At 44.2% G+C, this 12,668-nt stretch overlaps 2 protein-coding genes across 10 annotated transcripts in view; one reads left to right on the top strand and one right to left on the bottom strand.

Moving 5' to 3' along the window:
- DNAAF8 (dynein axonemal assembly factor 8) overlaps positions 1-9,477 on the bottom strand; it is an 88,630-nt gene extending 79,153 nt beyond the window's left edge. For 3 of the 5 annotated variants that reach the window (XM_080981912.1, XM_080981915.1, XM_080981916.1), the window contains exons 1-5: positions 9,048-9,158; positions 7,490-7,663; positions 6,859-6,975; positions 5,509-6,012; positions 1,125-1,227 (exon numbers count right to left, since the gene is read on the bottom strand). In XM_080981912.1, the coding sequence (XP_080838038.1) occupies positions 1,125-1,227; positions 5,509-6,012; positions 6,859-6,975; positions 7,490-7,618 (853 nt within the window). In that variant the 5' untranslated portion in view covers positions 7,619-7,663; positions 9,048-9,158. The other 2 variants (XM_080981914.1, XM_080981913.1) reach the window with 2 other exon arrangements.
- A 44-nt stretch (positions 9,478-9,521) lies between these two features.
- Positions 9,522-12,668, top strand: part of ANKS3 (ankyrin repeat and sterile alpha motif domain containing 3) — a 29,947-nt gene continuing 26,800 nt past the window's right edge. For 4 of the 5 annotated variants that reach the window (XR_013979605.1, XM_080981967.1, XM_080981965.1 and 1 more), the window contains exons 1-2: positions 9,522-9,631; positions 11,493-11,676. Coding sequence is in view for 4 of the 5 variants with exons in the window: in XM_080981967.1 (XP_080838093.1) it covers positions 11,507-11,676 (170 nt within the window). In the remaining variant the exon portion in view is untranslated. Of the gene's footprint in view, positions 9,632-10,427; positions 11,380-11,492; positions 11,677-12,668 lie in introns of those variants that run through there. The other variant, XM_080981966.1, reaches the window with a different exon arrangement.

Below are 12,668 nucleotides of genomic sequence, written 5' to 3'. Positions count from 1 at the left end.
TGGGGTAGAAATAATAAAAAGTAATAAAAATAATAATTAGACAGGTCAAACCCCAGTCTTCAATATGATGCTGTCAGGCCAGGTAGCCAACACCGCTCCACTGCTCTCTGTCAGGCTATTCTTCCTCAGACCCAGTTCTTTTGCATCCTTGCCTGCCCCTCACTTCACTACAATCTGTCTTTTAGGATTTTGTCCCCCTACTCCTGCCCTTTGGACTCCCATAACTTTCCTAGCGTTCATGGAGAATTCTAAGAAACCAAAACATCAATGCGGTTTTGAAAGGTTCCGTCTGCCATCTTGATTCCAATTGGCTTCCAACTGTATCCAAACATAGAGAAAAAAACCTGCTCCTTGATCTTGGGAATCACCATGCCAAATTTGACTATAGTATCTTAAGAGGTGCCCAAATGCAGGCGCAACGAACAACTTTCCAATAATGAGCTGTACCCAATTAAGTTCTTCTCAGAGCATATCCATTCAAAATAATGGAAAGTTGCCGTGCTTCAAAAGCCCTATAAAATTGATCCAGTCAGATCTCTAGCAAAATCTGACCCTTCCTCAGCAGCCCATTGGACGAGGAGGAAGAGATGGAGGAAAGAAAGGGCATGTCAGAAAAAAAGAGAGAGAGCATGCACACGCAAAATGGTGACTCTACCCATCCCTGGTGGAAATTACACCACCAGGGAACGTGGCCATGGACAGAACAGAGGTTCTCTAGCACTGCTGTAGACAGGCTGCAATCCCTGGTATAGTTCCCTGGAAGTGATTTCATTAAAACAATGGGACTTGTTTCTGAGTAAACCTGCACAATGGGGTAAAAAGCCTCTAGCCTGCTGACCAAACTTGGCCTGGCAAGCCATCTTGGGAGTAACCATGCCCAACTGTGGGTCAGCTAAGGGCAAGGCTTCAAAGGAACAATCAGGAGCTTAAAGTGACCTCTTGGTTGTTCCTTTGCTGGAACAAGGCACATTCCCACTGCCCATCTACAGATTTGGTCTGGCAGAGTGGAGAAATAAGGATCTGGCCCACTGGCCAGGAAACTGGAGAGGATAGGACTCAAATCTGGCATGACTTTTGAACTCAATTTTGCAATCTGACTTCAGCTCTCATGGATGCACATTCACCATGGTTCACTGAAGAAAAAGCAGCTCCCACTGTACAATTTCTATCGCCACCTTGCTTCTCCAGGTCCTGTAGTACCTTGTCTAGATTCCACTTCTCAATGTCCTGAAAGGAGAACAGTTTGCAGTTGAATGGGGCCACCATAAAGTTTAAGTTTGAAAGGCTGTTAGCTTTATCCTAATTTCTTCTAATAATACATTATTGCATTCAATTCTGATGTATACACACATCTTTGCAAGCAATTTCCCTTAATATAATACATTTTTGTTATTTTCAGTGACGCAGTTCAATGCACACTTTATACCAGTATATTCATTTTTATATACTTTGATTGGCTGGAGAATTGCACTACAAAATATGGAAAAGTTATTATTTCAAAGGATGGCTGTGGTTCCATTTGTGTATTATTTGGCAGGGTGTGAATTGTGAGATAATCAGCCACCTATAACTAACATGCTTAGGTCTAATTAACACATGAAGGGCTTAAAACCATAGAGTATGCTGTTCTGCCAGGCTTAGCTATGTTCACTTTCCCTCACTCTGGGAGGAACTAGGTATTCTGACCTATTGTTCTCCCCCAGCCTACTTGATGTATAGATGCTCCAGGTTGCTCCAGCTCAGGCCATATGGACTACACATTCTTTCTCCCATCCCTTACTTTGGAGGACAAATTGTCCCTAGAGGATTCAACTGCATTTAATTGTTACATTGGTAGTGGTGTTAATCGTACTTAGGACTAAGTAACCCAGGTTCCCACATAACCCAGGATCTGAAACTTGCCTACCTGCTCCCTTTAGATGGCTGATTCCCCTGCCAGGCTTAACTGCAGACAACAGTTAAATTGAAAGTGCCATTTATGGCAGCTGAGAGTTAATCATGGCTCTTTCGTAATAGACAATCTGAAGCCGGAATCTAAGCATGGTTTCAGCTCTTCTCTACAGCAATGAGCAGTGTTATGGCTGATTCAATTGCATTTTTGTATTGTAACTTTTAAAACAGAAGAAAAAGGCACTTTCTGATTGTCCTGCGGAAAAGATAAAGCCCTATTCATCTGAACTAGGCTGCCAGGCTGCTCAACGGGGCGTCAGCTATGTTTCTGTATATTTGTTCTCAAATCACATGTGGAAAAAGGTAATAGGAACAGCATGTTTTTCATAATATGAACTCTTACGAGTGTGATGTTGTTGCTGTTATTTTTTCCCACACTAGAGCTGTGGATCTCTGTTATAATCTGACAGTTTCAGGGCAGACCATAATAGCATTTGCTATATCATTCTGAAGACGACACAAGACTGCCAATTACATCTCACTAGCATCACAGTTACAACAAACATGTAAATTCAATCCTTTCATTCTGATCCAAACAGTCTCAGTGCTGAAAGCTAATGCATTTTCCATTGTAATAATCCCCTTTGTCTGTCACGCCATCTCAAAAGAGCTCTCTTCACTGTTTCCTGGATGATAAACCTCAAAGGAGTGAAGGAGCTCTGATTAGCGCTTCTCTAACAGGGCAGATTTTGCTTTTGGCAGTCGCCAGATCCTTCGATTTAATTTGTAATGTAAGACTGGAGCTAACTAACCGTGGTTTGGCAAAGACGAGAAAGATTTACTGGCTGAAACAAGCGTTGTCTCTCCTGGGAGAGAGTAGGAGATGGAGAAAGTAGGACAACAGAAACCGCATTGGATCCCAGAACTTTGTCAGAGGAGATGAACAAATACAGCTAGTGCAATCCTGTATGTTTACTCAGAAGCAAGGGTGGGCAAAACCTTTTCAGCCCAAGGGCCACATTCCCTCCTGGGCAACCATCTAGGGGCCACCTGCCAATGGTGAAGGGTCAGAGGCAAAAGTGGGGAGAACAATGGATGTTAGCTTTACCTTTGTACAGTAGACTAGTTTCTAAACACAGTCACACGACCCTCTTGATCCTCCATCCAGACAAGCCAGTGTCATTATCAAAGTCCAGTATGAAGCAGGATTGGTAAGGAGCATGGATGCAGGGGGGGGGGGCTGAGGGGCTGCATTTGGCCCCTTGGCCTAAGCTTCCCCAACCGTGATATCCAATTACACAGTTATTGCATATGGCAGACTTCCCTAATCTGGTGTTCTTCCAACTGCTCCTGACAGCAGGCCCAATGAGCAGGGATGATGGGAGATCCAAAACACATGGAGGAAACTAGGTTGGGGAACGCTGTCAAATGCTGAAATACATCAGTACAGTGGCTAGGTTTATGAGCTCTGAGACGGACGCTCCCCAGTTCAAATCTCACTTCAGCCACAGATTTGCTAGGGCTAGAGCAGAGATGGGGGCATCAGTGGCCTTTCAGATGCTGTTGGATTCCAGCTCCCATGGGCTATGCTGGCTGGGAATGATGAGTGCCTGAGTCCATCAACTTCTGGAGGGCCAACGGTTCCCCTTTCCAAGGCAATAGCTATGAATACAGTGGCATGAAGTGGGGGGACTCCAGAGGTAACAGGATGGACGCACCACTATCTGGAAAACTAGTATAACAAGGAGCAGGTAGGGCTAGATCCTTTCTCCCTAATGTGGTTGGGTTTTCTTTTACTGGCACAGGGTTGGGGCTTTATTGGCAGGGATGCATTTGATAATGGCACTCCTTGTCTGGTGAAATGAATGAAGCAATCCAAGAAGGTGGCTAAATTAGACTTCCAGCAGTGGCAGAAATCTTACCACTTTCACAGCTGGCATAAAATACCCACAATGCTTTAAAAAAAAATTCAGAACAAATTACCTAAGATTTATTTCTTCAGCGTATAAAATCTCAAGAGGAAGTCTTACGAGAGAAATTAGACTTTCTTGGGGGGGGGTGTGTGATAAAAACGTTAAGCGTAAGGCATGTATAATGCAACAGTTCCAAAACTATGGCCTTCCTAGGTTGGGTTTTACAAGAAAACGAACACCACAAAAACCTCAAAGTAAGTAGCCTACAAGTAGCCAACACAGCACCTTTGGACCAGGGATAGGTCATTCCCCACCCCCCTGCAGATAGCTGAAGGTAATTCAAGAAGCAGGCTAACTTTGTACTCTCTTCAAGAATAACCCCTTTTACACAAGAGAAGTAGCTTGTTGCCAGACTCGCATAGCAGGGCTAGGGGATTGTCTCTGTGACATGGTTTTATTAGTTGCTTTCTTTTTAGGGGACTAAAATAAATTATCTCCTCCAATGTTTCCTTCTGACACTGTCACATCAGATTTGCAGTTGGTAACACCAGCATCGTAATCAGGCTACCTTATTTTAGTGTCTGCTCTTGGTTAGGGATGCTTGAGGAATTTAATTCCATTTGCAGACCTCCCTTGCAACTCTCAAAGTAATGAGCGTATCAGAACCTAATTACCATTCGGATTTCACAGATCTCCAGATTTTGCTCTCCTCAAAACCACCAAAATGTGTTTAAATGTTCATCTCAGGATAAAATGCATTTATAAATGCAAACATTAATATGCAATACATATTCAAATATAATTTTGCCATAAAATATGCATTGAAATATGTACTTAAATTTAAAAAGATCTGTGTGGATTAAAAAATTAATGATCACAGATTAACACAGAAATAGGATGGAATGGATTTAAGAATGAGCACATCTGAAATTGACCAATAGACTGAGCTGTAAAACCCTACTCTTGGTACTGGCCTTGTCAGTTGGCCAGAGCTGATGGATTTTGGAAGGGATTAAGCCGCAGCTAGGATTGTGAGAAGGCATTGATTTCCATTCTGACACGTGTTCATCGCATGCAACACTGTTACCGTTCTGCTGCATTTCTGCTTTGAATGAAAACCATGTTGTTTGGCTTGCTCTTCATTGTAGTGCAATTTGACATAATTAGTTACATTATTCCACACCATTCATTTCAATACAAAGCAGACACAATGCAAATGGTGATGGTTGTGGGGAGATATCAATTAAATATCATTTGCAGACTGAAAACAACAACAGTGGATAATACTGATTTCTGTACATGGGACAAATAAGCAAACAATGACAATTTCCACTCCCATGTCTGGTTCCATTGGGATTCTCTGACATCCTTAGCCAAACAGCCAACATGGCAGTCATTGTCATCTGTACTGAGTATTTTTTTCTGTCCCAATAGACACACTAGAAAGACTTGAAGGACCCCTTTAATAGAAAAACTATAATGTGATGAGTGTGCTCACAAAAATGAGTCTCTTGTACCACCTTGAGCTCTCTTAAAAACAAATGCAAATTCCTACCCTTTATCTACCAGTAAAATTAACATTCAGCTTAACAAGATCAGATAATATTCTGCATGCTTAGACCTTCAACTTCCACAGACAACAAAGAACAGAGAATACAGAGAGGCTTTTCTGAAGAAGAATAGAGACCCATATTATTATGTGTACCTTGAAGGCAAACAGCATCAGCTCTCGGGGGTGTTCAGCTGAAATAGCTCCTGGCTCCTGTTCTGCAATTTCTAAATTGTTGTTATTGTTTTTTGGTTGGGGATGACCTAGTTCTCCAGAAGGGGGTCCCAATGTCGCCTTGGAGAGAATTTTAGTTTCTATTAGTTTTCTCCGTTCTTTTTCACTGGTGTTTAGCATCAAAAAAGGTGACACTTCCACAGATGGTAACGTATCAGGTGAAGAGCTCAGTCTCCCCTTATTTTCCCTGATATCTCGTTCTTGGTCTCTGGTGACCCCCGAGATTCCCTCTCCAGGTTTATTCTCATTTATAGACGACACTGAAGGAGCAATGGCCTCTTGGTTTGACTTTTCTTCAGTCACAAGACCAAATCCGTCCCTGTCTAGTAACACATGTCCCCTAGGACTCTTGTCTTTCTGAAAAGCGGAACCTTCTCCATCTTCATTCCAGGTCTCTCTTGGATGTCTCATAAACTCAAATGTTTTCTATAAGTACAAGAAAGATACCAGTTACATCTTGGTAAACAATACTAAGTATGTGAAGAACAGGTATTCAAAATTATAAAGACCGAATGAGCAACTTGTGAATTCAAACATGGTGGCTTGTGAGAATTACTTTTTGGGTCCCGCCAATGATAACCATTAAAAACCAGAAAAATGTAGCTCAGTGGTAGAGCATCTGCCTTGCATGCAGAAGGTCCAGACTCAATCCCCAGCATCTCCAAGTAAGGCTAGGAGAGAAATACTGGCCAACTCTTCCCTACTGGTAATACTCAGTTAGATAAACCAATGATCTGTCTCTGTATAAGGTAGCTTTCTATGGTCCTGTTTGTCATTGTGGTGGGGACTGCTGAGAGACCAGCTTCCTGTGTACACACACACACACACACACACACAGTCATTTTTAGCTGCCATTTCAGATGGCTACAGCAGAGGAAGTGATGCGAAGAAGGGTCCACCTCATCAGCTTTGCTGAGAGACCAGCTCCACTTCTCAGTTCCTTTCATGCTGGTCATTATATAAGAGCTTTGTTACTGGTGCCTTTGTGCCTTCTTTATCCCAGAAGACGTCTCTTTTGGATTTGAATTGATTTTATGTACGTGCTGCTGTTGTTTTCATATTTATATGTATTTTGTAAAAAAAGAAGAAGTTTTTATTTATGCAATACTTGTAACTATACTTGCAAGTGTTTTATATATGTTCTATATCATAAATCACTTCAGGATGTCTCATGGGGAGTAATTCATAAATGAAATAAACAAATAAATATTGTTGGTCTTAATACAGGCATTACCCTACTGGAACCCAGTGATGATAGGTGGGACCAATGACCTGCAAGTGTGCTTCTTCTGGAGGAAGGTCTTCTAGTTCCTCCGAGAAGTCAGGAACCAGGTTGGATTGATCACGCTGGAAGATGAAAAGCTCCCCATCATCTTCATTGCAATCAGACTATCAAACAGAGAAAAGAAACTGGGTGACATTCATTCCAAGGCAGAAAAGATGGGAAAGGAAGTAAGTGTGGATACTCAACTACACTCACTGCTGGGCATCTCACACTAGCTGCACTACATAAAGTTGTGAACTTCAAGCACACTTTATTGGAAGTAAATAATGTCAAAATTTATGCAACTGAAAATATGGAACAATACAATGGAACTGAAGAGAGTTCATGATAAATACTGCAGTGTACTCCATAGGATTAACAATAGATTAATTATGTGTATGTAAAAAAAAAAAATCCCACAATTATCAAGATACAATTTAAATTATCACAACATGTCATAGGCAAAAAAACTGTTTTTTCGGGGTTTATAAAATCAACTCCTTAAATTTTGACTCTACGTAGGCAAGATATTTTGAGCTGAAGACTGTCTTCCTGCAAATTTTGCTAGTATTTGTATCTTGGATGGCTAATACAGATGGTTTGAGATTGAAAGGACAGAAAATGGGGAATGGCACTTACCACTAAGGTGTCAGAATCCATTGAAGGAATCTGATCTTTCACTGCAGACAGGATGGCTCCCCACTGGAAAGGAGCTGTTGGAAGGTTAGGACCCCCCTCTTTTTCCGTGTTTTGATCCTCTGATGCCATTTGAAGTGATCCTATGTGACCTAAGCTGAATTTCAGATGCTGGTACTAAAGAAAGAGCAGAGTAGAATAAACACAGGGTAGGAATGTCTACATTGAGGATGGAGAATGTGTGGCCCTCCAGATGTTATTGAACTACAATTTCCATCACCCTTAACAATCATTCACACTAGCTGAGGTGGATTGGGGACATCTAGAGGGCCAGAGGTCTACAACAGGAGTGGGGAACCTTTGGCCCTCCAGATGTTGCTAAAGTACAACTCCCATTGGCCCCAGCAAGCATGAACAATTGTTAGGAATGATGAAATACTGGTATTCTGGGCTAGCACCACAGCATAGTGATGTAGTCTGTTGTTTGGACTGTACCACCTAAACAGCCATTAAGAACAGGAGGTGATACAGTCGCAGGGACGAAATCATGAGGCTATCTCCTTGTGTTAAACTTTACTGACCTGGTAATGCGTTCGAAATGTTTTGAACCAAAACTCGCATCAGCCAGCATGGCTGCGCTATATGGCCTTTATGGAACCTTGAAAAAGCAGTTGTTGCAGCTCCACCTACTTATATATTTATACTTAAAATAAAACACACAATAGTTTATTATTATTATCATAAGCTGCCTTGGAGATATGTTGCCTGAAAAAAGGCAAGACAAGATGTATATTAAATAAACAGATACATATATTATAAATTGAAATTTATTGGAAGGCAAAAGGAATGCCCACTAAACATTTGTGGCACATTTGATGCCTTTTTTATGTTTGCGGCACAGAATTAAGCTGAGGGAGAAAATCTTGCATATAGCATTGCTATATATTTAGGCCAGGAATATATATTTTTGGTAAGCATGGATGATGCTGTACATAATATTTATTTAAATGTTTGTGTTAACTATCAGAGTGACATATATTTTCCTTTTCTACTTTTTACCTCCTGAAAAATATTTGCACATATTTGCAGTCCTAACCATGTCTACACAGAAGTAAGTCACAGTGAATTCTGTGGGGCTTACTCCCAAGGAAGTGGGTTTAGGACTGCAGCCTTACCTGGGAGTAAGTCCCACTGATATCAAGGAGGATTTCTTCTTAACAGGACTGCGGATTTATTTCCTTAATATTTGTATAATTTTATATTTTCAATTTAAAAATGGAAAGTCTGACGAGCGCGCGATGAAGCTGACAGCAGGAAAACTAAGCATGGGATTGGTGGAGAGGCAAGATGGAGGCTGGTAACCATGGCGACGTTGCATCGCTTGGCCACGCCCCGCAGGGCGGCGGGTACCGCTGTTTTCCGTTTCCATAGCAACCGGACGCCGATCTTCGCTCGCGACCTACCCGGCGACTTCCCTGCCCCGCACACCGGTTGCGGACAAACCACCAAGACATTTCCCCACCGCCTTTCATTGTATCTCAGTCCCTAGCAAGCGACCTACCCGAGAGCTGTCATGAACGTCCCTTCTGCCCGCCGTCTCTATTCAAACAGCGTGCGCTTCCCGGTTGTTCGCCCCGCCCCTGATTCCCCGCCCATTTCTGGAGTCCTGACAGGCTAATATAAACTAACATTTTTGGGGCTTAGCCATTACTGCCTCTCTTAGAAACTTATCGCAACAAAAAAATATGCAATAAGAATATGGAGAAAACACAGACAGCGGTGTCAAGCTCATTCCTATCATTCCTTTCCGTTCCGCTCGCTGCTTTTTCCGTTTTCTTTGCCCTGCCAGGACCTATTCCTGTATTGGTTGATCCGTTCGGAAGGCGCGGCGAAGGAGTATTGCGGGTGGGGAGCGCGACAGTCTTAGCTTTTCATTGGCTGGCTGAGCAGCCTCACCGCTTCCAGCAGGAGGCGGGTGATGATCACGTGGTGCAGAGAGAGAGAGAGAGAGAGAGAGAGAGAGAGAGGGAGAGAGGGGGAGAGGGAGAGGGAGAGCGGGGCCTTCCGGCAGTCCTGACGCTCTGCCCGCGACGTCATCGTCGGGCATTTCCGGGAGGGCGGCTGAGGCGACCTGAGGTGAAGCAGGTGAGGCTTGTACGGTAGCAGAGGAGGCGGAAGTTGTGGAAGGCGGGCCTCGTAGGAGGTTGTGGGCGCAGGAGGCCTTTGGCGTGCTCGTTGCCTCACTAGGTGGAGCCCAGTACACTGGCCGGGCCTTGGTTCTCTGGGCACCCTGGAGGCATAGGCGTGAGGGGCGCCTCTGAGCTGCGGGCTGGCGGGGGGGGGAGACCCTGTGAGCGTCCCAGGTACCTCAGGACTCCAACTCCCATCAACCTTGGCCTTTGGCCCTGCTGGCTGGGGCTGATGGGAGTTGGAGTCCAGTGGTTGGGGTGGGCACACAGATTCCCCCAGCTGTGCCCTGGAGGCATCACCCTCAGCGCAGAATGCCCTTCGCGCCTTATGCCTGGGCTGCAGACTGCAAACGCAGAGGTGCCTCGTGGCTGAGGGCTCCTCCACACAAAAGAGCAGCGACCAGAGCAAAGCAAAGATGACTGCACAAATAGAGCTAGTGTCCCGGGAGGGAGGTTTGGGCCCTATCTTTCTTGCACTCACATGTTTGCTTTCCGCTTGCAGGGAGTTAGGTAGGTTTTGGCTCTAGTTTTCACTGTTTGGCCCTCCATACAGAATAACGGCCATAGCAATTCTGGCTCATAGGAATTACCGTATTTTTCGCTCTATAAGATGCACCAGACCACAAGACGCACCATGTTTTTGGAGGAGGAAAACAAGAAAAAAAATATTCTGAATCTCAGAAGCCAGAACAGCAAGAGGGATCACTACGCAGTGAAAGCAGCAATCCCTCTTGCTGTTCTGGCTTCTGGGATAGCTGCACAGCCTGCATTCGCTCCATAAGACGCACACACATTTCCCCTTACTTTTTAGGAGGGAAAAAGTGAGTCTTATAGAGCAAAAAATACGGTACTCTGCTAGAGAGAACAGTTATAGCCTGGTCTTCTTGCTCATCTTTTGGGTGCAGGGAATTGTTTTGTTCCTGGTCTTCTTGTTCTTGCTGCTCTGTACACAAGAACTCCGTGCACATAGAAAACCAGCTTGTTAGAGGGTTTCCAGCTCAGAGATGTAACATTTCCCCCAAAAATAAAAATAGAGCTCTCTGAGGGGTGGGGGACTGAAATATTTATTTATATGCATTTACAGTTCTGTACTATGTGTTGTCCCTGGAGTGGATTACGAAGAGTGATACAACAACTAAGCCACATCAAGGCAACTTATTTTACTGTTTTAATAACATAAAATGTACCACATAATGGGTATAAAATTGATGTGTTTGTGAAAATTGTGAAATTAAAATGAGAATCTTACAGATATGAGGATAAAGTGTGGGTGATAGCTGGTACGTTATCAAGGACCCTTTCGTCTGTCTGTGTGGGATTTCCAGTATTTAAGGCATGAGGTTTCATGGCCTGTATAGTTCTTTGTCATTCAGGAACAAAAAGCAAATTGAACCAAGTATCAGAGCGGTCATATGTCACCTTCTAGGTTCCCTTCACTGTGAATAGGTCTCACCTGCAAAACAGTCAACCTATCAAGGACATTTCAAAAAGACTAGGTTTCCCAGTAATTGCAGTACATGGTTGTATGTGTTTTCCTTGAGTCTTGTGATTGGATCCGTTCTGCTTTTGTGCCTTTAACAGCACATTGGTATTTAGACATTAGTAAGTGAAGATAGTTCTCTAATCCTGTGAAGAATGCACAAAGACAGGAGATTTCCTTATTTTGTTTATTTGTATACTGCCTTTTCACCCATTGAACTTAAGGTAGGGTACACCAGGGTCCCAACTTCAGGAGCTTTCAGATCATACCCCAAGATGATTAAAAACCCTTTGAGCAAGGTAGTGAAAGTGAAGAACTGATCGTGCTTGTCTTTCAGCCCACCAAGACACAATGTCAGAGCTGAGTGATGAAGCCAGTGAGTCGGATCTGCTGAATCTCAGCCTATCCATGTGGCATGGCGCAGGTCAGATGGTCTGTCGCCAAGAGTTAGATGTTCCACTGGACCTTCACACAGCAGCCTCAATTGGCCAGTATGAGGTGGTAAAGGAGAATATTCAACGGTAAGGAGGAGAGGTTTGGGGAGGGAATAATACTGTGTTCCTGGCATTGGGCAATCAGGACAGATTAGGGATTCTGCTACTTTACCGCCCGCCTTGCTGCCCAGCAGTCTCCCTGCCTGAGCTGACAGAGCTGGTCTCGGAGACAGTGTTGAGGACTCCCAGACTGCTGGTTCTGGGAGACTTCAACGTCCATGCCAAGGCAGCTGGCTCTGGGGCGGCTCAGGACTTCATGGTCGCAATGACAACCATGGGGCTGTCCCAACATGTCACCAGCTCAAAGCACATGGCAAGCAAAACTCTGGACCTTGTTTTCTTGACTGGGCAGGAAGAGAGTGATTTGAAGGTGGGGGGGGCATTGATATCAGTCCTTTGTCATGGTCAGATCACTTCCTGTTGAGATTTAAACTGTCAGCAGCTTTTCTCCTTTGCAGAGGCGGGGGACCTATTAAAAAGGTCTGCCCTCAGAGGCTGGTGGATCCAGTGGGATTCCAAACAGCTATGGGAGGTTTTCCGGCTGATATGACTGGCACCCCTGTCGAAGCCCTGGCCGACCCCTGGAACACCCAAATGGCTTGGGCTATTGACACAATCACCCCTGAGTGCCCTCTCCCACTTTGTGATGCCCGTTTGTTCCCCTGGTATACTTCAGAGGTTAGGGCGAGGAAACAAGCTGGGAGACTGCTTGAACGCAAGTGGAGGAAAGATCCGAATGAATGCAACCGAACACTGATAAGGGCTCATTATCGAGCCTACCTAATGGCAGTGACGGCAGCAAAGAAGCCATACTTTGCTGCCTCCATTGCAGCCTCATTACGTCATCCGATAGAGCTTTTCTGGGTTTTACGGAACCTTTTACAGGCTGGCCCAAAGGAGGTGATAGAACCAACAGTAGCTCGCTGGGACTTGTTTGCAAAGCATCTTGAGGACAAGATTGCTTGCATTCACCAAGACTTTGCTATTATAGCAGATGAATCTCATGGGGTGTCCAGAGC

This window comes from Podarcis pityusensis (genome assembly GCF_964106645.2).
Source record: "Podarcis pityusensis genome assembly, chromosome: 14".
NCBI lineage: Eukaryota > Metazoa > Chordata > Lepidosauria > Squamata > Lacertidae > Podarcis > Podarcis pityusensis.
The sequence above is the reverse complement of the archived record's forward strand: the minus strand, read 5'-3'. Positions and strand labels throughout refer to the sequence as shown.